The sequence below is a fragment of the Apostichopus japonicus genome, chromosome 16 (genome assembly GCF_037975245.1).
Source record: "Apostichopus japonicus isolate 1M-3 chromosome 16, ASM3797524v1, whole genome shotgun sequence".
NCBI lineage: Eukaryota > Metazoa > Echinodermata > Holothuroidea > Aspidochirotida > Stichopodidae > Apostichopus > Apostichopus japonicus.
Window position 1 is genome coordinate 1347929 of NC_092576.1, and position 27480 is coordinate 1375408.

The window sequence follows — 27480 nt, forward strand, 5'->3', positions numbered from 1 at the left end:
CACAAAGTAATGAACTAGGCAGGAATCGAACCAGCAATCTTTGGATTACAGGGCAACAGATGCTTTATGTCAATTGCCTCTCTCTGGACACCCAGGGGTTAAATGGGTACCTGTGAGGAAACTTGTCACTGGGCATAGTCTATAACTGCAGCTGCCTGGAGGGATTGTCTCTGGGACAGCTTATCATTGACTAGGGGCAATATAACATCTGTAAAGCGCTTTGAAACCTATTGCTGGTATAAAGCCCTATATAATTAGAATATTATAATTATTATTATTATTATTCTTATTATTCTGCAAAACCTCTTGGTCAGTACCATGTGAAGTCCCGAACCTCCCGATTGCTAAGCCTTGTTGCTTCAAATGCCACCGCCTTTATCCACACTGCCACAACACCGGTAATAGCTGTGGACCATCAGCTTTGCAATATTTTTAACCGAATAAAGTTTGATCGAAACATGGTTACAATTGGTCAAACTAAGCAAAAATTGTGTCGATTGGACACAATTTGGTGGGTGTGCGACACATTAGCTCAGAGATGAGGGTTGTTTGTAGTGTTGTTATTTGTACCTCTTTCAAGTCATGTCAATTCATTCTTACCGAGTGGAAGGAATGTGTAAGTTTGTGTTTGGTTAAATTTGTTACATAATATTACCTTATTAAAGTTAGAGGTTTGAAGTCAAGAGGGAGAGGCGAGGAGTACAGTGGGAAGGGTGAGTGAAGGAAACGAGAGGCACCTGTTGTGTGTCAATTAAGTTAATGTTGGATGTCGTTTTTATGGAATTATGATTGGCTTTTGTGAGCTTTGTGAAGAGGAAATATATTTAGTTTTGAACAAAGGAACTCGAATGTCTTTATGTTTTATACTTATGTGTTCGGTCTTTTACTATTATCAAAACTGGCAAAGCCAAACCTTGTTTAGTTTTGTTTTGATTTGTTCGTTTGTTTAGGTTTGTTTTGTTTTGTTTCGTTACATTTAGTTTTGATAATAGGAACATGACTGTCTGTACGTTTACTCATGTGTTCAGTCTTTTACTATTATCACTTCTGGCAAAGCCAAACCACGTTTGGTTTTGATTTGTTTGTTTGTTTGCGTGTTTTGTTTAGTTTTGTTTCGCTACATTTAGTTTTGATAAAAGGAACTTGACTATCTTTACGTTTACTCATGTGTTCAGTCTTTTACTATTATCACCACTGGCAAAGCCAAACCTCGGCCGAATTATACGACAGATGTGTAAACAACCAATGGTGAGTCACATGACCTCCCTTGACAACGCAATGATCCAAGTCACTGCGGTACTTACTTGATGACTCCATCCTCGATGTACACATCACTGTCGAAGGCTCGGTCGGCATTCACGATCTTGCCTCCTTTGATTAGAATTCTAGTCTGCGCAGTCTGAAGATCAAAGAGAGAGAGAAATGAAAAGATGATAGAATGAGTGAGAAATACTGAACCTAACATACATCTCTCTAAATGTACAATTTTAATTTATCAAATTAATATTCAAATAAAAGAAAAAGAAAGACAGAGAGAGGGAAAGAAATAAATTATCATAATTCAAGGGCAATATTTGCATGTATACTACAGTATAAACACACCATTCTGGCTCTGATTCCCTGACTCTGCATTGAACGACAGAAAATGCAAGCAAACAACTTCATATTGTTTCATTCTATGTCTCATCACTTTTGTGTTAAAGCTAAAAAATTGGGAAATGTTCCTAAATGGTTGCTTGCATTTTTAGTGGACATAAGATGACAAGGAAATTTATGGCAAACATTTCAAAATCAAACATTTTAAAATGCCACATCTGAATTTCCTGCAAGACTGCAATGTTTCCTGTGTTCTTGTAAGATAATGTATTATTTCTCATTATGTTTTATGTTTATCTTACATACAGTGTCGCCTGAGTTTTGTTTTCATTGGGCACTTTTTACCAATCTAATTTATTATTATATTAATATGATTATTGTTATAACACTAGGCGTACTACTCAGTATTTTGACATCTTACTGAATGTCACGCACTGTACAGCTTTGCTGTAGTATCAAAAAAGGTGTTTTCTCCATTTTAAATTTTTTTATCTGTAAAAGCTTTATAGACTAAAGTCTCTTACATTCAGAGTTGAAGGGAAAAAGGTCATCATATTACGCTCAGGACTAAATATGTGAAAAATGCGAACTAATGGCTGTTAACATTCACACTCCAACTTGCCTTTTTAACGCAATCCCTAATGAATTTAATTGTCAATGAGAAAATGTACTTGCTTAAACTTCAATACTTTTGGACATCTTGGAATAATTTAAAGAGTGAGAAACCAAATATCTCAAATAAGACAAAATCCCTAGTAATGATCATTTTAATGCACTCCTCCATGCATGTTTATCTCACCAAGAATTTTTAACTTTGAAACTTCTAAACATTATGGAATCATTTCCAACTCCAGATGAGAAACTCATCAAATTTAAATAAACAACTGCGGAACAAAATTTCAGCACAATTGACATATATAGTACTATAGTATTTTGGCATCAATGCTGGTGACATTTTCAAAATTCTGTACATGTTGAAGTCACATCTGTACGCATAATTACTGCTATAAATGTGTGCCTTATTCTGATATCTTGAGCTGATCAAACATTAATCAGTCACACTTCTACATATATCTCAGCAATCCTTACAGATGATTGGTCTTTAATTAATGAACAGACATGCCAGAGCAATGCACAAGGTAAAAGCACAGCAAACACTGCTGAACACATGTACTGTATGTATTTAGACATGTGTGCTGTACCTGTATACAGTATGTAGAACATTGATTCCCTACACTAAACTCTGCCACCCAAGTACCATCCTCAAACATAGCAGTGCTGTGTATTACCACATAGTGCAACAGTGGCCTTTTAACAGTTGGGTTATAATTTATGATGTTTGATGTGAACATAATCTTGATTCCATGATGTAAGCAGTTCAATACTAGTGGCATTGGTGTGGAGGTTACTGTATGACTTGCTATACAGTAGTAACTCTGCATGCAATTTAAAAGGGTTAGCTCTTAAAAGTGGCCAATTCTGACAAAATGATAAAATATCTAATTATAGATATTTCCTAAGCACTGGTGATATCCATCCATTTCTCAAAATGTACAGGTGGTAGAATAGGTAGTGGGGGGTGGTTGATGGTCTGGGGGCTGGGGTGAAGGGCAACATGTACAGGTGGCAGAGAAATATTAAATTTGATGGTGATTTTGAGTATTAATATTTGGTAATTTACTAATTGAAAAGTTGCAAATAGGTGTCACGTGTCAAAGCACAAGAATCTACTGACCACTCCTTTAGCCTTTTTCCGTTAATACTCAATCCTCAACCAGGATGAATGCATGGTAGTTCTTACTGTAGACCTAGTCAATGCATTGGCTGACATTTTAAGTTCCACTGTACGTTGTGGACCAAGTTACACCAGTACTGTCATTCCAGGAACACACCTACAGTTAGTTGTACTACTACTAGTCCATGTGAAATGTTTAAACTAAGAGATAACGACTGATAAAATTACCACCGACAAGTAAACAATCCTGCACTGGTACATCAGCATACATCCAACACCTTTCAACTGGACTTAGGAAATGTAAACTGTACTTAAATAAATGGCAAATTTCAAAAAGCTAATATTGTTATTTACATTTCTTGAGAGTAGTCTGAACTAAATTACCACAGTGCCTTCCACATATATCATCACTTTCCGCATCCCCTCCCCCTATCATCTGCCTCTACCATACGATTTTTTTCCTCAAAACTCATCCTCTTTCAAACTCGACCCCTTCTCTTCCCAGCCTCCTTTGAACTCATCTGGCCTTCCTCCTCTGAGCCTCATCCGGACCAACCCATACCTCCTCCGAGCCTAATCCGAACTAACCCATTCTCCTCCTCCCTGACTCCTCCAAACTCACCCCTTCCTCCTCCAAACTTATTCCCTCGCTTCCTTCTCCCTGCCTCTAGCAGTCTGTTCAGAACAGTTAATAAATGTCATGTACAATATGCTTGCAGATTTCTAGCAAAAGATATGAGTTGTATCATGTGGAAATTAAACTCTTCAAACTACGATATCTATACTAAACTGTACACTATATACAGTAGACAGCCCTGCTGTACTGTACATGTAAGTGTGATATCTAACACCACCCTGGATTAGCCTTGGTATTATTACTGTACACTGAATTTATATACAATAGAGAACAGGCTGTAAGCTGTGTTTGTACAAGAATTCAATTGAGTATTTGCTGAGCAAGCTTCATCTCTCCCCATGCACCAAAAATGAAATATGAGTTTGGCTTTGACAGGGACACACTTTAATAACGCTAATTAGAGCCAGAAATGAGAGGTGTCAGACCAGACCAGGTCAACTGCTAAGATCTTGTACGAGCATCGCTGGATAGGAGTGGAGAAGGACAAGAACATGTTAGGGAGGAATGGCGACTGTTCAGGGAGCTTTGTTACATTATTGATCCGAGTCGTGAACAAGATCGTAAAGGAGAGGAAGGAGGAGAATGAGTGCGGAATTTACGAGGCGAACACTTAACAGTCATAAAAAATGGAACATTTGACATATTCATGGTACGGTATGCTGCGATGTGAAGAAGTACAGAACTGTCAAGGATTCTTTAGTTTCTATGGTACGGCACATTAAAGAGATTAATGATGTGAGAAGCGGGGCCGCCCGTTGCTATGGGGACAGTTACTGACATTTACACTGTGTGTACATGGATTGTGTACATTCTTAATGCAGAGTTTATGCTTTAAAAGACATTTATAAGCATCTTGATACATCTCAGAGTTCAATTGATGGCCTGGAATTTTGCAAATGTTCTTTTTATGACCTAGGGTATACTGTACATTACTAATATACTACCTCTTAACCTCCCCTCCCTCCCTCCCCCTTGCGTTCTTAGACAAACATTCATATAATTTGCATATTTGTATTAAAAAAAAATAAAAATACTAATTTAGAATATATGTTCAAATGTCTGCAAATTTAGTATTTTTTTGTTTAATACTCAGACTGTACTGTACCTACAGACTGCATTGACAGACTACAGTATGTCGTACGGTCAAGTGGGCACAACTACTGTATTGTCGTAACTCAACACTTTTTGGAGTACTTACAGTAGTTGATCATATTAATTATACTTTTCCTCAATTGTTAATGTTCAATTTGCGCTGCAAACGGAGCGTTTCCACGAATGCATTGCAGGTTATGTTGTTTTACTATTCCTTTCCTTTTGAGAATGCTGGGTTTTATTCACCATTAGCAAACACAAGCAATTGCTATTCAATAGGGAAGTAGTTAAATATGCAAATTCAAAATCTGCAATTTCAGTTTGTTCCAAGATACACACTAGGTTAGTGCACAGAGCCTGGTATCAAATCAATGCCAACTATATGTATGGATCTATGTGTCACCACATTATGTGCATGCATAATTAGTCATTATTGATTAGTACATAGAAAAATATAATTAATAAGCATATATCATGAATGCTGAGTTGCAATTAGCAGCAGAGTACACCTACGTACAGGTTGCAGAATATTCCCATGAACTTGACAGTACATCGAGGCCTAGCTCAGTTAATTTTGAATTTGAGTGTGGACAGTAGTACACACATTGCATACACACAGTATGTTTATAAGTTACAGTAGTAAGTACTGTTAGCCTCTCCACACAGTACTTACAGTGGCAGCTGAAGTAGGACAGTGTCAATACAAATTACATACAATACACATATGAATGTATTAAATGTTTACCAAGCAGGCCACTACATGTACTATAACTTTATACAACTTGGGGGGAGCTCGGGGGGGGGGGGGGTGAGAACATGATTTTCCAATGTAAGCAGTGCTACTGTTGTACAGATGCCGCCATCTTGACTACAGTACAAGGGTGACCTATATTGGGGGGAAGAACATAAATTGTGTGCTGTACAATACTTGCGTGCATGTACATGTAGCACAGTAGACCTGTATAGGATCTAAGCAGTACTACTGTTGTACAGACGCTGCCAACAGTATAAGGGTGACCTATATTGGAGGTAATAACATAATTAACCAAAGAATTAAATTGTGTGCTGTACAGTAATAAGCTATTGTGTGTATGTACAGTACATGTAGCACAGTAGACTTGTATAGGATCTAAGTAGTGCTACTGTTGTACAGACGCCGCCATCTTAACTACAGTATGAGGGTGACCTATATTGGAGGTAATAACATAATTTACCAATGAATTAGATTGTGTGTTTGCAGTAATAAGATACTGTGTGTATGTTCATGTAGTTAGTACAGTAGACCTGTATTGGCTGTAAACAGTGATACTGCTGTACAGACGCCGCCATCTTGACTACAGTACAAGGGTGACCTATATTGGGGGGTGGGGGGAAGAACATAATTTAGAGATGAATTAGATTGTGTGTGTTGTACAGTAATAAGATACTGTGTGTTTGCGCACATGTACATGTTGTACAGTAGTCCATATATGCTGAAAACAGTGTTACTGCTGTACAGACGCCGCCATCTTGACTACAGTACAAGGGTGACCTATATTGGTAAACTTTGAAAGAGTACGATGACCTGGAAGAAGAGATCCCTTGATAAACATGCATGTACATGATATATAGATATATATGTGTGTGAGCATGCCAGCATAACAATAACAACACAGTACTACAGCATACTGATGCCCAGAGAAAAATATGTAGTGTTTTTATGTAGCAGATTTTAACGATCTGAACTTTGACTCTCATAAAATACTATGGTTTCAATGTAAATAAGGGTAATTATATACCTCACTGGACTTGTATAGCAATTTGGACTATTCTGCACTCATAGCGTTTTGCGATGCGATTCCGGATAAATGATTTCATGGATGTTGACCAAGCAGAATATATATATTCAAACCGAGCTAAATTTGTCTTTACTAATTAATCACGCAAAACACTTCACTATGAAATACAATAGATTATACAATATTTTATAAACCAGTATAAAAATAGGAATAGATGGTATGTTTCAAATTTCTTTTCATTTTAACTTTGCAGCTGGTTTCAAAGACATGTGATTGTCTGCTTCATGTCTCCTGGTAAAACTGTTGAGATAAGTTTAGTTTAATGTAACTTGTTGATTTAATTTTGGAAAAGTTTTCCTACTAAATTGCATCTAAAATTTATTATCAATTGGTTGCTTTTTACAGTTAGTTTGACATAATGTACAGTATATAGACAACTTGGTCAAACATCGTTTCTTGAAACTGAAATGGAATGTCCAATATGGATTACCACAAGTGACTGTAGTTAATTACAGTTTTTACAGTTAATTAAGACTGATGTTAATTACATTCTTTACTTTCATTTGCTGAAGATATATCGTCGAAAAAACATCAAGTATGATCTTTGTCAACTAAAAACTTCTCTAATCTCTTTTCATGAACTCATGAAAAACTCTCGCAAATCTCTGAGAATCTCAAACAAGCTAAAAAACTCAGCTCCTTTACGATCTATGTAACAACACATCGATGGACCAAAAATCTTTTCCGAAAGATCCTAAAATACGAGGTCTAACCGATCTACACTCCAGTAGAACTTGATCTCACCTCATCCTGTTAAGTCTTATCATGTACGTGAACTCCTCGTTAAAGGTTTTATCAAAAGAGAACAAAAATGTAAAGGGACTCAACGGGGGGTGACAAAGGCACGATGTGGCCCTCGTTTAGATCCAATCAGTCTGTGATGAGCATTTGTTTGTACTTTGTAGCCATTATGTCTTAAGCAATTAAAGAATACTTATTGTATGCTATATTGTAGTACTGTATAGTAATCAGATACTGTAGTGGTTCCATTGTATAGAAGTGATCAGCCTACTGTAGTTTAGCCACAAATGTTGATTCAGCTGTAGCTGTTGGCTTTAACATACATACAGACAGACATTGTACATCTAACGTATTATAAAAGTCAGATATTTGTCTGTGCCACTCATTAATTTCTTAAACACAACTTTGAGAAAGCATACACTGCTTCAGTAGAGTTGTATGGTACTATGGCTAATTGGTTTAGTTCCATTGTGAGCTGATTAGCCTACAGTTGTTATTAGAGCAGTAACCACAACCTTTTAATCCTGTGAATGGCTTTGACATTTCTTATAATTGTAGACATTTTTAATCCAGGTAACAGGGAAGGGTCAATTTTTTTCAGGGTCATCCTGTGGTCTGAGAGGACCAAATTTCCCTTCAGAGACCAAACTCAGCTTTGAAGGTTGTCCAGTGGACAACAAGGTCATTAACATCACATTCAGACTGCATTGAAACTATAAATAGCCACAAATATCTTAGGTAAAGTGTTTTAATTTTGGGGTATCACCCTCCATCAATATAGAGGGACTGAAAAAAAAAGTGGTACAGTAGGTTTTACCATATGATTCACTCAAAAGGGAGTTTTACTGGCTCAAAGCTGGCAGACATTCTAGTCACCAAACCTACCCCCCTTCCCCTGTAGTTTAGATATAGGTCATTCTATGTAACTGTTTGCTACATTTTTCAGACAACCAAAATTGGAATCTTTCAAAATCAGATTTTGAATGAATTTTTACGTTGCTCAAGATTACTAACTAGTTCGGAATTGACAGTATCTTGAGGTTTGCTCATATTGTTTATAGTTTACAATTATATTTTTTCATTGTCTTAATTTATTTGAATCCATTGACATTATTTTCTTTTATTTAGTTTTTTTTGGTTTTTAGTAAATCACTTCGAGCTTACTCTCAAAATAAGTGCTATATATATAGTGTAATTTAATAAAAACAATAAATTACTTTTTACTTTGGTAAATATTTTACACAGAAATTAAGCATTTAGTTCGTAATATGAAATTATAAAAAATAAATATCTGTTATGTACATTGAAATCTTGCCAAGACAGAAGCTGTTATGTCTCCCTCATCATTCATAGAGGCAGGTTCCAAGTTTTAATAACACACAGCACACTTGTAAAAATTTTTAAATAAAATGATCATATTGTTTGTTGAAAACTACAGAATTCAATAATTTCCTACTAGTGCTCTCACAAGACTCAAGGTTACTACAGTAGTCTGCTAGCTGACAGTGAACTTAAATTTCTTCCATTGACCACACAGTATACAGTAGGCTGTAGTACACATTATAGGATTGTTATCAGTGAGGCAGTTGGCTCAATATACACAGTGTATTAACAATCATTATTTGCACAGCCTGACCTGGCTTGGCAAGATATACATACAGCAGGCGTGCATTTGCTATCAAGCCACAGTGATGCAATTTACTAAACCAAAGGCACTTAAGTGTACTCTATGGTACTTAGCGTAGTACTAGGATGGGTAATTCCCACTGTTATTCCTGTAATTCCTACTGTTAGCCTCTCCACACAGTACTTACAGTGGCAGCTGAAGTAGGACAGTGTCAATACAAATTACATACAATACACATATGAATGTATTAAATGTTTACCAAGCAGGCCACTACATGTACTATAACTTTATACAACTTGGGGGGAGCTCGGGGGGGGGGGGGTGAGAACATGATTTTCCAATGTAAGCAGTGCTACTGTTGTACAGATGCCGCCATCTTGACTACAGTACAAGGGTGACCTATATTGGGGGGAAGAACATAAATTGTGTGCTGTACAATACTTGCGTGCATGTACATGTAGCACAGTAGACCTGTATAGGATCTAAGCAGTACTACTGTTGTACAGACGCTGCCAACAGTATAAGGGTGACCTATATTGGAGGTAATAACATAATTAACCAAAGAATTAAATTGTGTGCTGTACAGTAATAAGCTATTGTGTGTATGTACAGTACATGTAGCACAGTAGACTTGTATAGGATCTAAGTAGTGCTACTGTTGTACAGACGCCGCCATCTTAACTACAGTATGAGGGTGACCTATATTGGAGGTAATAACATAATTTACCAATGAATTAGATTGTGTGTTTGCAGTAATAAGATACTGTGTGTATGTTCATGTAGTTAGTACAGTAGACCTGTATTGGCTGTAAACAGTGATACTGCTGTACAGACGCCGCCATCTTGACTACAGTACAAGGGTGACCTATATTGGGGGGTGGGGGGAAGAACATAATTTAGAGATGAATTAGATTGTGTGTGTTGTACAGTAATAAGATACTGTGTGTTTGCGCACATGTACATGTTGTACAGTAGTCCATATATGCTGAAAACAGTGTTACTGCTGTACAGACGCCGCCATCTTGACTACAGTACAAGGGTGACCTATATTGGTAAACTTTGAAAGAGTACGATGACCTGGAAGAAGAGATCCCTTGATAAACATGCATGTACATGATATATAGATATATATGTGTGTGAGCATGCCAGCATAACAATAACAACACAGTACTACAGCATACTGATGCCCAGAGAAAAATATGTAGTGTTTTTATGTAGCAGATTTTAACGATCTGAACTTTGACTCTCATAAAATACTATGGTTTCAATGTAAATAAGGGTAATTATATACCTCACTGGACTTGTATAGCAATTTGGACTATTCTGCACTCATAGCGTTTTGCGATGCGATTCCGGATAAATGATTTCATGGATGTTGACCAAGCAGAATATATATATTCAAACCGAGCTAAATTTGTCTTTACTAATTAATCACGCAAAACACTTCACTATGAAATACAATAGATTATACAATATTTTATAAACCAGTATAAAAATAGGAATAGATGGTATGTTTCAAATTTCTTTTCATTTTAACTTTGCAGCTGGTTTCAAAGACATGTGATTGTCTGCTTCATGTCTCCTGGTAAAACTGTTGAGATAAGTTTAGTTTAATGTAACTTGTTGATTTAATTTTGGAAAAGTTTTCCTACTAAATTGCATCTAAAATTTATTATCAATTGGTTGCTTTTTACAGTTAGTTTGACATAATGTACAGTATATAGACAACTTGGTCAAACATCGTTTCTTGAAACTGAAATGGAATGTCCAATATGGATTACCACAAGTGACTGTAGTTAATTACAGTTTTTACAGTTAATTAAGACTGATGTTAATTACATTCTTTACTTTCATTTGCTGAAGATATATCGTCGAAAAAACATCAAGTATGATCTTTGTCAACTAAAAACTTCTCTAATCTCTTTTCATGAACTCATGAAAAACTCTCGCAAATCTCTGAGAATCTCAAACAAGCTAAAAAACTCAGCTCCTTTACGATCTATGTAACAACACATCGATGGACCAAAAATCTTTTCCGAAAGATCCTAAAATACGAGGTCTAACCGATCTACACTCCAGTAGAACTTGATCTCACCTCATCCTGTTAAGTCTTATCATGTACGTGAACTCCTCGTTAAAGGTTTTATCAAAAGAGAACAAAAATGTAAAGGGACTCAACGGGGGGTGACAAAGGCACGATGTGGCCCTCGTTTAGATCCAATCAGTCTGTGATGAGCATTTGTTTGTACTTTGTAGCCATTATGTCTTAAGCAATTAAAGAATACTTATTGTATGCTATATTGTAGTACTGTATAGTAATCAGATACTGTAGTGGTTCCATTGTATAGAAGTGATCAGCCTACTGTAGTTTAGCCACAAATGTTGATTCAGCTGTAGCTGTTGGCTTTAACATACATACAGACAGACATTGTACATCTAACGTATTATAAAAGTCAGATATTTGTCTGTGCCACTCATTAATTTCTTAAACACAACTTTGAGAAAGCATACACTGCTTCAGTAGAGTTGTATGGTACTATGGCTAATTGGTTTAGTTCCATTGTGAGCTGATTAGCCTACAGTTGTTATTAGAGCAGTAACCACAACCTTTTAATCCTGTGAATGGCTTTGACATTTCTTATAATTGTAGACATTTTTAATCCAGGTAACAGGGAAGGGTCAATTTTTTTCAGGGTCATCCTGTGGTCTGAGAGGACCAAATTTCCCTTCAGAGACCAAACTCAGCTTTGAAGGTTGTCCAGTGGACAACAAGGTCATTAACATCACATTCAGACTGCATTGAAACTATAAATAGCCACAAATATCTTAGGTAAAGTGTTTTAATTTTGGGGTATCACCCTCCATCAATATAGAGGGACTGAAAAAAAAAGTGGTACAGTAGGTTTTACCATATGATTCACTCAAAAGGGAGTTTTACTGGCTCAAAGCTGGCAGACATTCTAGTCACCAAACCTACCCCCCTTCCCCTGTAGTTTAGATATAGGTCATTCTATGTAACTGTTTGCTACATTTTTCAGACAACCAAAATTGGAATCTTTCAAAATCAGATTTTGAATGAATTTTTACGTTGCTCAAGATTACTAACTAGTTCGGAATTGACAGTATCTTGAGGTTTGCTCATATTGTTTATAGTTTACAATTATATTTTTTCATTGTCTTAATTTATTTGAATCCATTGACATTATTTTCTTTTATTTAGTTTTTTTTGGTTTTTAGTAAATCACTTCGAGCTTACTCTCAAAATAAGTGCTATATATATAGTGTAATTTAATAAAAACAATAAATTACTTTTTACTTTGGTAAATATTTTACACAGAAATTAAGCATTTAGTTCGTAATATGAAATTATAAAAAATAAATATCTGTTATGTACATTGAAATCTTGCCAAGACAGAAGCTGTTATGTCTCCCTCATCATTCATAGAGGCAGGTTCCAAGTTTTAATAACACACAGCACACTTGTAAAAATTTTTAAATAAAATGATCATATTGTTTGTTGAAAACTACAGAATTCAATAATTTCCTACTAGTGCTCTCACAAGACTCAAGGTTACTACAGTAGTCTGCTAGCTGACAGTGAACTTAAATTTCTTCCATTGACCACACAGTATACAGTAGGCTGTAGTACACATTATAGGATTGTTATCAGTGAGGCAGTTGGCTCAATATACACAGTGTATTAACAATCATTATTTGCACAGCCTGACCTGGCTTGGCAAGATATACATACAGCAGGCGTGCATTTGCTATCAAGCCACAGTGATGCAATTTACTAAACCAAAGGCACTTAAGTGTACTCTATGGTACTTAGCGTAGTACTAGGATGGGTAATTCCCTCTTACGGGCTAATTAGAAATGTACTTTTCTTTGTAAAATATTGCAACATTTTAATAAAACAATACTTGCTGCAGAAGGATTAATAGTAATGAAAATAACACGAAGAGATCAAACCTGAGCTAAGCAGAGTATGCTAGGATGGGTAATTCCCTTGTATGAGCCAATTAGAAATGTATATACTTTTTTTTGTAAAATATTGCAACGTTTAAAAAAAAATTCTCGCTGCAGAAGGATTTATAGTAACAGAAATAAGGTGCAGAGATCTAAACTAAGGATGTAAAATTGTTGTCAAATTTCAGAATTAAAGTCACATATTGAGACTGAATCGACCATGTCTGTGTATGAAGTCAGAAACTCCTCAAGCTGCACTCTGCAAATCTCTTTGAACCCAGGGTACAGGCAATATAAAAAAATAAATATCAATCAATCAATCAAAATCGAGGAATTAATTTGTATTCTTGCTGGTTGGTTTTTAAGTGTCTCCTTTACCAATGGAAAGGCAGTTTAATTTCTTGATTTTTATCTATTTATGAACAAGTGTCCTACAATATGGCCTCAGATGTGCAGGTAGAGAACACTTGTACAGTAAATATGGATATAAGACTTCTCCTCCTGCACCATGCATTGACAAGTTTCAATTTTTTAGTAAACTTTGCATTTTAAACTTGATTTCCCACTTTTGGGCTTCAGTTTCCAGTTCCCTAGTCATTTAAAATTTATATAAAAAAATTGCGCACATGTACAGTACCAACCTTTTTCATTTTTTTTGCCAACTTACATTGTGCAGTAAATGTAGTCGCAGAACAGCTGTTAACTATAAATATTGGGCTTAAACACATAGCATGTATGTACAGTGCTCAATGTTTGATACTGTAAAATGAAATATATCCCTGATAAGAACTTACAAAAAATGGGCAGCACATTCATCTCACACACTGTCAGTCTGTACATCAGGTCATAAGAAATACTGTATGGCCCTTGACTTGTTAACAGGGTGTGGTGGGGTGGGGTACGTGGGTAGAAATATTATCATTCAGAAACTCTCTCAAACTCCCATATCCAATCACCAATATTGTACTGTCCCAACAACACTTTAGAGCTAGAGACTAACCCCCCTTCCCTGTCCCCCCCAAAACACTTAATGAAAATATAAACACAACTCCATAACATTTTTTGAAACATGATTTTGTGACTATATAATTCCTTCTGCCTTCCTTATCCTTCCCTGTTGCTAAGTTACCAGGTGGTTGCAATTTACGGCATTTCATTTATCCCGAAAAAACCTCAACCTTTTATATTTTTTTTGTTAACCAACATAGATTTTTGCATGTACTGAACTTCACATATCATCCATGAAGACAAAAGAACAGACCAAAGCTGGCTGAAATATCCCTGTATGTCTGTCCTCCTTCCAGCAACTCGTCCGTCCGTCCTTCCGTGTGGGAGTATCATGTTACATTTAATTCAACGGTACATGTATCACTCGAAAACTAAATCTACCATCTCCGCTATATCAAATTCTATAGTGCTCAGCCAACGTTAGCAACGACCGTTGCGGATCCAATGGTCGCAATGCAATTCCACCTTTGCACACAACCCTTAGAATACAGGGTGATTCACAAAATTGTGATCGAAGAGATTTGTTCAAACACTGGAGGGATTCGATATTGAAAAGCGAAATGTCAGGAGTGCCGTGATGGAGTGGTGTAGATGCTGCTTTGGGTTAGTGGATATGAACTGGGTGTGTTAGGCTATCTGTCTGCGAACGAGTGGTTAGGCTACAGACTGGGGCGAGGCACGTATGCCAAAACAAACAACTTGAACCAATCTCAACCCCAGAGTCCCTGTTACTGAACATCCAAGACCATGAGAACATAAGGGTGTTGGGTCAAGGGAAGTGTTGTATCACAAGTGACTGCCAAAGAGTGTTTTAAGACTAAATTAAGCTATTTCCTATACCAACTGATTGAAATTGAGAAGCATGAAACTGTCCCATATGGCATGCATCCTACTTTGCTATATGTACTAAACATATAATATTCTGTATTGTGCAGTAATATGCAACATGACATACTATACTATGTACTATATGATATACTGTAATTGTGCAGTTATATGCAACATGACACTATGTACAATACTATGTAATATATGATATACTGTATTGTGCAATCATATGCAACCAGCACTGGTTTAATCCAATCACTTCCCCCTCTATGTACAGTAGATGTGCAGGAAAGCTAAGTGTAACCAAGTGAGTATTACACATACTGTACAACTTCCATGCTATTGTTACCATGGAGATTTGGCTTCCATGCTTTTAACTGCACAACATCTCCCCAACACTGTATGTACAGTAAGTCTTACCATGGAGCTATTACCGTAACAGCTCCATGGTCCTACCCACTCAGTACATGCACATACACTAGATGGGATTAACTGGCTTCAATAATACCCAAGGGGAAAAGAATTAGGCAAACGATTCTTCACTGAAAACAAATATGTGACTGACATCTAATCCACCCCTCTACAAATATTTCCCATGTCTGCACGCGTGCGATTTTAGAAGAGTGCGCAAAATGCAAACGGTTCGCGTGCAATTTGAAACATTGTACGCTAGCAAAAGTAGCGCGTCGCACGCAAGCTGCGCGCTACAGCGTGCCGCGCGCGAAACGCAAACGGATCGAGGGCGATTTGAAACTATATACGCTAGCAAAAGTCGCACGCAAGCTGCGCGCTACAGCGTGCCGCGCGGTCCAGCTTTAAGCGCGCGAAAGGCAAACGGATCGCGTGCGATTTGAAACAATGTACGCTAGCAAAAGTAGGGTGTCGCACGCAAGCTGCGCACTGTAGCGCGCCAGAAGCATAGAAACAATGCACGCTACTTGAGCAAGCTGTGCCCGCTACTTGAGCGCGCTGCGAGCGACTTGAGCGCGCTGCGGTTTGTTGTTGAATATAGAACCACACAAGAAGATAAAGGGTGCATGCAGCTATATAAGCACATATAGCTCCAAAGCAGAAAAGAGAAAACAAATTTTTCAATTTAAATGTCTAAAATAAAATGTATTGTGAAGTAAAATGAGACAACATGTCTCATGTGCACAGATTAATATTAAAAGGTATTTTAATGAAAAGAAAAGATCTTGGTGAGAATACTGCTGATGAGTAGAATTGTTTAGGGTGTAAGCATTGGCAGTTGACGGATAGAATATTAATACAATTAAGTGATTTAATATTTTTATTAAAGGTTGGAGAAACTAACAAGGCTTAAAACTGTGAACATAGACTTTGTTCATAAAGTCAACAGTGTCATGCAACTTTATAAGAGTAATGAACTAATGTAGTTTTGGTTAACAGTTTAATTAAAATGAATATAAAAAAAAAAACTGGCAAGATATCATAGTTAGTATAAAAAAAGATTGATGCAATATAAAAAAAATATCTAATTGTGCAGCAGAAAAATGGCAGGTGAAAGAAATCATTGATTTTTAACTAAAATGACTCAATTCAGATTGCTTGGTGTAACCTAAACTACCAAAAGTTTTCAAGGTATAAAAAATGGCAAGGGGGAAAATGGAATACTGAGAGATTTTTAGGTAATGTGCAGTTGCAGCTTAAGAATATAATTGAAATACTTTAAGGTTTAAAGTCATTTTAAAAATGGCAAGGCTAAATATGGAGTATATTACATAGAGTTGCAAAGGCTGTTGAGTACCTATCATACAAGGAAGTTTTAAGTGACCTATAAAGTTAGCATACAATATATACCCAACCCCAGGGAAGTTTTGAATTGTTACTGCCGCTTGTCTGTCAAACTGGAAAACTTCTGCTTGAAGCTACGACGAACAGTGACGCACTTGCTGTTTACTATGGCATTGATGTCAGTCTCTGTCGGTGCTGGCAGACCCTTCTTTTGACAAAAGCACAGGACATATGCTGCAAAGAAATGGGTAAAAACCTATCTAATTGATGTAAATAATATTTAACACATGAAAAAGTGTCAGTTGTGCACTGAAAAAAAATTTCTGTAGGTACAAAATTTCTGGTTTATAAATTTTTGTCTTTTCTGTAAGTGCACAATTGCATGCCACCAAAATATCCCTTTAATAAATTGTCAATCACCAAAATGCAAAGTAGAATGCAAACAGCAAACAATTTGAAACACTCAACTCCTTTTTTTGGTGCACACACCTACCTTAAAATATATGCTCTCTTTTGCAAGCTTTTTTTCTTGATAAATAGAAAAAGTAAACCTTTTAACAGTAACTCACCTTTGGCTGCACTCAAGCGTTTGGGATCAAGCGGAACACTCACGTCAGCAGACTGCTTGTTGCAAGCCTTTGGTCTTCCTCCAACAGCACAGCCACGACGAAGCTCATCAAAGGAAAAGAGGACTTCTAGAATTTTCCTCAACATTACACCTAAACCTTTTCTCCCTTTTAGTGCAATACTGGTTCGTTCTGGCACAGTGACATAAACACCAGTGCCTTTCACTAATTCAACTTTCTGCAAAGAGACAATGAAATGTAGAAAATGACTAAATATTTATCACTGTCAATTTGTTTTCATTAGTAAGGGGAATGGAAAAGTGGGGGGGGGGGGGCAAATGGGTTGCTGTCAGGAAGACTTGAAAAAAATGTGAAGTTGAAACAAAGTTTGTACCCATTCCAACAGCAAAAATTTCTATGACTTTTCCATGACTTTCAAGGACCTCAAATGAAATATTCTTCAAATGTGTTTTTGTTTTCCCACTTCTGTTTTTTTTTACATTATAAACAAATTTTAGATTGAGAATATCAGGGAAAAAATACATGGTTTCTTTAGATTCCCTGACTTTTCCATGACCTTTGGAAAAATTATACATATTCCCTTACTTTCCAGACCTTGAAATTCCTATTTTAGTTTCCCTGACTTTCCAGAACCTGCAGTGTGCAAACTTTGTGATATTATTACAGGCTGGGACGAGTTGTGCAATCTCTACCTGAATTTTTTACAAACATTTTTCTTTTTTTGATTAAGACACAAGCTTTTGTTGCTTATTCATATGTACCTGTACTTACAAGGTAGGGTTTGCCTTTCCAAGGTGATTCATACACTTACAGTTGAATTTCAAGTATTTTCATAGATCACTTTTATTTTGATATGCTAGGACTGTAAGCAGGATAAATTTGTTACCGCACAGCTCAAAATAGAAACAAAGCTACAAAAGAACACACCTCATCATGATCAACAGATGGTGATGGTGACATTGATGTGTCACCTACTTCTGTGACGGAGCTACTTGTTGTTGCCCCCAGTGTACTCGTTTCAGGTATGGTTGAAAATGATGGCGTAGTCAACGATGGTGGCGTAGTTAACGATGGTGGCGTAGTCATCAATGGTGGTGCAGTCTCTGTGACCATAAAGGACAAAGTCTTTGTCAGGTCACTGAGGAATTTAATCTTCCTTGGAGTCACATCTAATGAACAGGAGATTATAAAAGAACTCATTTTTCTATCATATCCATTCATGAGGGTAAATGAGACAATTAGCAATCATTACCTACAGTATGTACCAATTGAAACCTGAAATGTTGGTTAAAATTTACATTTTTCTAGGCGAAGTCCAATAGATTAAACAAGGTTTTCTCACAATAAGGAAAAGAGGGAAACCGGCAAAAGTCTGGGTTTTTGTGGTCCTTGTCCTGGAAATAATAATATGGTGTAAAAATATAGCCAGAAAAAAATAATATTCTGGTCCAAAAACAGCTAAAATAAACTTACTGATTTCATTCATTACTGTCTTCTCTGGTGCTGGTGAGTTGTAGCAGTCACAACCTTCACTGAGCCTTTGTCGCAAATCTTGAATTTCCTGGTCATTTGTTTCAATTACCCACAGAAGTCTGTCTACTTCCTGTCTCAAGAAATGAATTTCATCCAGGTTTGTAGAGTCATTAAAAAGATTAGAATCATCGTGAAGAACTTCTACAGCCCGTGAGACTCCTTCAAGACAGTTTCCTTCATCTCCTGAATCATTCAGTAGGGCTGTGAATGAAGTAAACTGGGCAGACATTGCATTGTCAGTGTTGCTAATAATTGGTTCTGGAATAGGAATATCTATTGCAGGCTCAGGTTCTCCTGTGGAAGTTGATGTATAAGTGGGGCTTTCCTTCAAATATTGTTCAAAGACAGCCCTCTGGGCATCAACTTTGGCGGAAAGTTTTGACATCTTTGCCTTGGTCTCCTTTGCTTTTTTCGTGGGCGGTGGCAGTAAAGCTTTGTCAGCCGTTTCCTCTTCCTCCACATCTGTTGCCTCAAGTAGTTTCCTGGGCTTTGTCCTCTTTCTCCCTTTCGTAGAAGCTATACACTCATCCTGACGTGGAGATGATTGGCCTTCTTGGGGATCCGTTACTTTAAAGAGGGCCTCTTCAAGTTTAAACTGCTCTTCACGTAATACTTTAGAGTCAGCTGTGAATGATTGTACAGAAAACAATGATGATCACAGTTGCTTACCTCTATAGTATGAGAACTCTACCTAATAATTTTTTTTAAACAATAGGATTACAGAAACATGGTACATGTATGGTTATATGCAGCCCCAGACATAAGGGGGGGGGGGAATCATTGGGGTTTTAAAAGAGCAGGGCATGATGATTTATTGTATTGAAAAAGTACAGAGAAGACTGATGTCATACAGTAGGCAATTACTGTATAGACTGTAGCCTGCAGGTAAGGTTTGGTGACTTTGGTTGTCAGATAAATGACATGCATTAAAGGGACGAAGTACAGTTAAACTACTGTAGACTCGAAAAGTAGCAAGAAATAAATTAATGAACATTAATGATGCGTGACATATTTAAAGTGTACAGTCGACATATTTGTCGTATTAACACTATTCACAGAAAGGTTTTAATTTTTACACACCACAAAGTTCCTAGGGAAAACTAGGCTAATCAATTTGTACAGGATTTCAATTTGATTTCAAATTGTACAGGATTTTTCAAGACAATGAGCAACTTTCTGAAAAATTACTTTGCTTTGTATATTAATGCATACAGTACCAACATTTGTCTTGTTTGGACCTGGTAAAGAAGGACCATGCTTTTGAAATGATGACTCCATAACTAAGTAAACATTCTTTAGAACGCTTTAAATTTATTTCTTGACGCCAATAAGCATGTGGCCTAGGCTTCCTTGTACTTGTAACGTCAGAGGAAACCAACATAAATATAAAGTAGCCTATTTACTGATTCCATTGCACTGCAATTTTGCAGCCTTCTAATCATCTGCGTTGAGGGCTATAGGCTATCAAATGTTGTGTTATGTGTAGCCTAATTCGCCTTTGTTGTAAGAATAGTTTATAAATAATTGTTACGACTAGTCGTAAGAATAGCCACGGCCAATAAAGAATTTTGATCACAGGTAGGCTAGGCCTAGGCTAACCACTTTTGAATATCTGGCATATTTAGAGCCAATACAGCATAGGCCTAGGCTTTAAGTTTAAATAGTTACTACTGTAGTACTAGCCTAGGCCTAGTAGTATTAGTAAGGTAGCCTAAGCTACAATTGCTTAGCCTAAGCTGTAAATTTAGTGTTACTCTTAAGTTAATGTTACTTGTTAGCCTATCGCAATAGTACTCACCACTGATTTTGATAAGCTTTCCGAGATATGGTCCCTTTCCTTTCCACTTGATTTTACAAACAGCTCCTTCTTTCACTTGATTTTTTTCAACCACTGAAGATAAAGGTTCGATGCTGACTAAACGATCGTCAACCCAGTAAATAAGGCATCTTTGCCGAACAGTTTGGAGTTTCGTTGAAACGACTTTAGGACTTTTTGCATTTTCTGCCGCTGTCTGAGACAAAAGCATCAAGGCAGTCGCATCCATTATCAAGGCCCTAACTTGCAAATATAAATGTCTTGATATTGTTAAAATTCCCTGGATAATTCGCAAAGCTGCAATCTCCAACAGGTTGACAAAGAATGTATTTTGACGATAATCCAACGGAATATCCTGCTTCCGATACAAAGAAAACGAACAACTGGTTTGCAAAGTCGAGGCTGTAGAACTACAGGACGTTAGGCTAGTAGGTTAGGCTATGGAAGAGCTAGAAACCTTACGTTCATGCAAACGAAACTGAGAGATAAACTATCAGCTAATTAAAGTTGAGCGGAATCAATACAAGGCATAAAAAAAAAGAAATTTAAACACTTTCGCAATGGCTGATTGAAATAAGTTACAGTAGATGTCAAGGGAAAGATATGGACTTTTCGGCAAGAACTTGTTGACAGCGTACTGTAACGTCGGTACTTCTAACTTAGGTTCAAAATTAAAGCGCGGTGATCGTTTGTTCTACGCTGATTGGCTAGTATCTACCAGTCCATAATATTTGCATATATATCGACTTACGCAACATCTATAGTTTGGCAAAGTGCTTCCACGGAGGAGAAAGAATCACGTAAGCTGTCAAAACAGGTAATAACACGGTTAAGGTGGTCAAAATGTTTATAGAGCAGTAATTCGGTTCAAAAGTAGTCGCATGAGCTTATCTTTGAAAACTTGTATTGGTAACAGGATCTAACGATGCGTATTTAAGAAAATTCATTTTCACGATGTGGAAGCATTTTAGTTGTATCGTACATTGTTCCGTACAACTGACCATTATCGGGATATGTTAATTGCTATTTTCAAGCACTGATCTACACTAACGAGCAGTGTTCTCAAGTAGTAATTTAGTATACAGTGCCAAGTTGCCAACGTTAATCTAACATACTTAGTAAACTATTACAGCGCGGCGACCATCCGGTGAAAGTATTTTTAAACGTCAGCACTACCGAGCCCGCCTGTTGTTTCATCAGGGGGAAAATGGTGATCATTCGTAGGTTTTGCACAGATGAACTCACTGTCGCAGTTGTGTTATGGTGACTTCGAAACCACCTCATATTCATAATGTCTCACTTACTGGAAGTTGATCCAACAAGTCCTTACTTGCCTACACAGGACAACAGAGCTTATAAGCGGCGGCGTACACAACGTCAGCCTAACGTTCAGTCACGCTGTCGAACAAGGCCTAAGCCTAGTGATATTAATAGTTCATCAAAACAAACTGTCTCGAGAACCACACGGTGGCGTATGGACAAGCAAGTGGAGATTAATGCGAGTTTAGGTGTTAGGACAGCTGAATTAGAAGATGATGAATTCACAGTAAGTGAAATTCAGCCAGGGCAAGTTGACTTCGTTTCAACAAGAGAGGTTGAAGTTGAACATGATGCCCATGGTAGTACTACTACTGCTACTAGTACTAGCCTCCAAATTACGCAATACATAGGCCAAGCAACAAACAAACAATTTGAACCTAGCCAACCTTCCCTTACAACCCATTTAAAACCTGAACTCAATGAGGATAAAATGGGTACTCAGAATTTGTCATCTGAACTTGAATGCATTCATACTGTGGAACAAGGATCTAGTAATAATCTGAATTTCTCCGAATCTGACCACTTCATGGGCCTACCTCTGTCTGATGGCTCCTCAACGGATGGAATAAAAAGGTAATAAGACCTAGGCTTATAGTATAACTAGGCTTCCCAAATTAGTGATACTTTTTAGGTAGACTCACATACAGTAGTCGTAAGGGAAATAGGTAAGGACCAACTGGCCAGCTGTCTTATTCCCAAAATACAATTTGCCCAAACAGCCTGGATTTTTTTATTAACCAACCTGGGCTTATGTGGTTTCTTTAACAAGAATGAAGATATATGGTACTGATCAGAGCTTGTGTGGGTTTTAATATGTCCAGGCAGGTTGGGTGAAATCTATCAAGTATTATTAATTTGACATGTATGATGCTAGTAAGTGTTGCAGTTTAATCCTTGATCAAATGAAATAGAATAGAAAATAGAGTTAAAGTTGGTGCGATGCTGTGTCAAATTGGTCAAGGGTTTGGGGATTTCCTCTATATGTACTTTTCTAGTCATCTTTACTTTTAGAAGTACACTTAAATCATGGAAAAATGTTTCATCATAGAAACATGCAAGAAGCTCATGTTTCCTTGCCATTCACTAAAACAATGCAAGGTTCTCGGCTGTACTCTAACATAGTTGTTCACACATAAACAGGTTATATTTGAACCATAACTTTTTTTTCCTGTACTCATCACAGGGATCTGGATGATGATAACCTCCACCTGGCAAATATTAAAGAGGTAGGAGGCATTTATGAAAGTGATGACTGGTGTGACCCACTCAGTGTAGAGGAGTTCGACCTTGAAGATGACTGGTTTGACTGCAAGGAATCCCCATCTATCCATGATGAAGCAGAAGATGAAGGAAGTAAACCACTTTATGAAGGTGCTCCACTAACTTTGGCAGAAAGTATGTTGATGATTCTGATGTTTTCAAGCAGCCATAGCATTACTGGTGTTGCACTGGTTGATTTGCTTGTGCTAATTTCAATGCACTGCCAAAAGCCAAATATCTGCAAGACAACACTTCATATGTTTAACAAATTTTATGGAACTCTAAAAAATCCTTTGAAATTCCACAAGTTCTGCAATTTTTGTAATTATTTACTTAGCTCCTCTGATAATGTTAGGTGCCCAGTATGCAGCAGTGATGTCTCGGAGAACAGTGGAATATCCTACTTTATAGAAATACCGATTGTTAATCAAATTTGCACCTTAATGAAAAGGCAGGGATTTTATAATGACTTGCAGCATAGATTCAACAGAAAGAAGAAAAACAGTGACAATATTGAGGATATTTATGATGGAGAGCAGTACAAACGTCTTTTTGCTCCCGGAAAACTTTTACATGAACCAAGAAACATATCTCTTATGTGGTATACAGATGGATGTCCCATCTTCAAATCATCAAAGGTCAGCCTTTGGCCTCTTTTTTTTTCAATCAATGAGTTGCCGCATAAACGACGGTTCCTAAAAGAGAATTTGATTTACGCTGGATTGTGGCTTGGTTCAAAACCGGCTGTGGGCACTTTTCTGAAGCCATTCCTTGCTTCCATTAAAGAACTTCAAGATGGTGTAGAAGTTTATGCTCAGGACAAAAAGGAAATTATCATAGTTAAAGCTGTGGTTCTCTGCGGTACATGTGACCTTCCTGCAAGAGCTGTAATGTTAAATATGGTGCAGTTTAATGGAGCTTTTGGGTGTTCTCATTGCTTACAAAAAGGCTGTTCAACATCAACAGGAAAAGGCTCGGTGTGGACATATCCTTTTTGCATGACTAATCCCCTTGGTCCTAAACGGTCTCATGAAAAAATGTTGAGTGATGCTATGAAAGTGCATACCATGCAAATGAAAAAGCCCATTAATGGCATCAAAGGGCCTACTTTTCTAAGTTCATTTGGTATGAATCTTGCTGATGGAATGGCTATTGATTATATGCACACAGTTCTGCTTGGAGTATCTAAGAAATTGTTACACTTATGGTTCGACACATCTCATTCCAAAGAACTATTTTCTTTAACCAAACTGCTTGACAATATTGATATGCGACTTACCAAGATAAAGCCTCCACATTTCATTTCCCGAATTCCAAGGAGTATTAAAGATCATTTGGGTTATTGGAAGGCATCAGAATATAGGGCATGGCTGTTTTATTACTCTTTACCAGCTCTAAAGGGTTTAATGAATGACATATTTTTTGAGCATTATGCATTACTAGTAGAGGCAGTTGTCATTTTGAATAGTGACAGTATTTCTGTCAATGATATTAAATACTGTGAAAGTTTACTTATCCAGTTTTGTTACTTGTTTGGGACATTATATGGAGACAGGTACTGCCTTTCTGTGGTTCATGGGCTTCTCCATCTTCCAGGTGTAGTGAGAAATCTTGGTCCACTGTGGGTGTATTCATGCTTTGCATATGAAGATATCAATGGGAAATTATTGCACATGGTGCAGGGCACAAAAAAGCCACATTTGCAAATAGCAAATAATTTGTGTTCTTTGCTGAAGGTTCCAGAGTTATTGCAAAATGTGTCTGTTGGGGCAGATACATTGAAGTATGTTAAAAAACTATCTCTTAAGAAAAAACCTGCCTCAAGGACAGAGGTGATAGATGGCTTCATTTCAGTGGTTGGTCGTCTTTTGCAATGTAACCCTGAGTCAGATCTGTTGCCATTGATAGTTGAATGTATTGGTTATAAACCACAGCTTTTTTACAAATTTCTTCGTCTTCAGCTGAATGACATGTTACTTTACAGCAGTGATTACAAACTTGTGACCAAAAGAAATTCATACACTGTAAGATACCTTAAAGAGGGAGTTACATTTTTTGGGCAGATAAAGTACTTTTTAAAATGTACGAAATGCTGCAGTTGCTCTGCGAAATGTATGTGCTCTTCAGATTATCTCGCTGTGATAAAGCACATGAACTCTGTGGCTGAAAGCATTGCTGCAAATTGCAGAACAACATTAAAATTAGACCATCTTTTGATGGTTAAAAATCAAGGTGATGTTTTTTTTCATATCATACCTGTAAAGTATATTGCTGAGCTATGTATTTTCATGCAGTTTGAAAATCCAGAAGAGTCTTTCATTGCACAAGCTCCAAATTTACTAGAGAGTGACTAAAGGGTGGAATAATATCTTTTGCTGGTAGACTAATACTCAGGGTGTACTGCAAATAAAAATGAGTGCCTTCAGGTTACCAATTTTAATGTTTAGTTTTCTTAAGGAAATCATTGTGAGACATGAATAAATGCTGTGTATATATTCAGCTTTCTGCTCATATTAGGGCAAAAGGAATTGGTATACATTTTGAGGCTGGGGGATTGAGTGGAGAAAGAGGTGTGGTAGTACTTGATATACGTAATTACAGTAAATTCCAAATTGTAGTTCTTTATCAACAATGGAGCATAAGCCTCAAGTTAATGGTGTAGTGCAAGGAAAACCCTTACTGGTTTTAACCATGAATTCACAATTGACATTACATGTGTCATACTTATTTTGGCTTCTAAACAAAAGATGGGTTTCTCCCTCAATTTTGATATTCTTTCTATTTGTTAGCCTGTGATACATTACTTACATGTACTGTATGATGAGTGTAAATAAATTTCATTTCACTACATGTTCTTTGTAATGAGGTATCTTATTTCTAAAGGTGTTGTTAACTTACATTAGAAATTGTTTGTCAGGCTCTGAAAAATATTGCCCTGTTTTCCTCCTATTCCCCAAGGTGCACAAGCATCTTGATTTCATTGAAGATCATTTGAAGTAACATTTCACTGAAAGCCTGCGTTCCTAATTGTACTGTAACATTTCTCATGCTTTTAAATACTGTTCAATATACCCTACAGAATTGTTTCAAGAACCCCTAAGGGCCTTCGGGTTCCCATGAAACTGACCCAGAAGTTTGTATGCGCACCGCACCACCTTACACAAGTCTACCACATGGTTCAAGTCCAAGAGCTACTCGCGCACAAAGACATATAAGCAATTTTTTCAAAGTCCAAATTGTTTGCTTCACATTTTTTTCTAAGTCCAAATTGTTTGCTTCAGAAGTCAGCAAAAGTATTTAAGTCCTCTTTGCACGCTTAACCAAGAACTGGCGCGCTAACATCAAGCGTGCACGTGCAAAGACGAAGCACGTGCACGCTAATACGAAGCGTGCGCCTGCTAAGATGGCACGCGCGCGCTCCGTCTTAGTGTGCGCACGCTAAGACAAAGCGCACGCTTCCCTTGGAGCGCGTGGGTTGTGCGCAGGTTGCGCGCAGGTTGCGTACTTTTGTGCGCCAGTTACGAACGTTGTTGTATGTTCGCTCTCGGCGCATAAGCTGCGCGCAACTAGCACACTTAAATTTGTAGAGGGGCAGCAGCCAATTAGGACAACCAAACTGCAACATTAGTTATCAGGTGACAGACTGTTTGATATTATCTCTAGCTCAACTAGACAAACTGAATGACTCAAAACTGAGGAAACACTACTTCCATGCTTCTAATTAGATCCTCTTGATGACATCCCCTGAGAGACAAGGAACAAAGAAATTAAATCCAACCAATTGACTGCTAAGTTAAAATCCATTTTGAACAAAAGGAATACAAAATGCTGTCAAATGCCAAAACAGAGGATACTGATGCTGAATTGGAGGCTCCAAACTTATGTGGTTTTGTGTGTGTGTGTGTCTCATTTGATGTACAATGTGTGTCATATTGTATGAGGTTGACAAGGAAATTTGTTGAAGTAATGAGCTAAGCTTGAAGTACAGTAGCTGCTAGTACTACAAATTGTTATTACCCTTACACCCACCCATGGGAAAGATATCCTGATTGAAAGATATAGATGTAATCTGTCTTTGTATCAGCTTTAATGAGATGCACAATTAGAATACATGGGGTGAAACTTCAATTCCCACCCT

The 27480-nt window shown here is 37.2% G+C and overlaps 3 protein-coding genes across 7 annotated transcripts in view; 1 reads left to right on the forward strand and 2 right to left on the reverse strand.

Annotated features, from left to right (window-relative positions):
- Window positions 1-27480, reverse strand: part of LOC139982058 (dihydropyrimidinase-like) — a 109265-nt gene that overhangs the window by 26195 nt on the left and 55590 nt on the right. For all 5 annotated transcript variants that reach the window (XM_071994568.1, XM_071994565.1, XM_071994569.1 and 2 more), the window contains one exon: window positions 1305-1399. In XM_071994568.1, the coding sequence (XP_071850669.1) occupies window positions 1305-1399 (95 nt within the window). The remainder of the gene's footprint in view (window positions 1-1304; window positions 1400-27480) is intronic.
- Window positions 15646-20994, reverse strand: LOC139982951 (uncharacterized). The gene is made up of 5 exons (XM_071996171.1): window positions 20745-20994; window positions 18887-19570; window positions 18341-18582; window positions 17396-17630; window positions 15646-17060 (listed from the first exon to the last, which is right to left on the reverse strand). The coding sequence occupies exons 1-5, from the start codon at window positions 20989-20991 to the stop codon at window positions 16918-16920; spliced, it is 1551 nt and encodes a 516-aa protein (XP_071852272.1). The 5' UTR covers window positions 20992-20994; the 3' UTR covers window positions 15646-16917.
- On the forward strand, window positions 22054-26934 carry LOC139982950 (uncharacterized). The gene is made up of 2 exons (XM_071996170.1): window positions 22054-22655; window positions 23266-26934. The coding sequence occupies exons 1-2, from the start codon at window positions 22054-22056 to the stop codon at window positions 25694-25696; spliced, it is 3033 nt and encodes a 1010-aa protein (XP_071852271.1). The 3' UTR covers window positions 25697-26934.

Bases quoted from the DNA above. Each gene is read 5' to 3' on its own strand.
- LOC139982951 (XM_071996171.1), bottom strand. From the start codon at position 20,991: ATGGATGCGACTGCCTTGATGCTTTTGTCTCAGACAGCGGCAGAAAAT. The intron at 17,631-18,340 runs GTGTGTTCTTTT...GTCTCTTTGCAG, and splicing joins CATCTGTTGATCATGATGAG to AAAGTTGAATTAGTGAAAGG. The intron at 17,061-17,395 runs GTGAGTTACTGT...ATTTCTTTGCAG, and splicing joins ACGCTTGAGTGCAGCCAAAG to CATATGTCCTGTGCTTTTGT.
- LOC139982950 (XM_071996170.1), top strand. From the start codon at position 22,054: ATGTCTCACTTACTGGAAGTTGATCCAACAAGTCCTTACTTGCCTACA. The intron at 22,656-23,265 runs GTAATAAGACCT...TACTCATCACAG, and splicing joins TCAACGGATGGAATAAAAAG to GGATCTGGATGATGATAACC.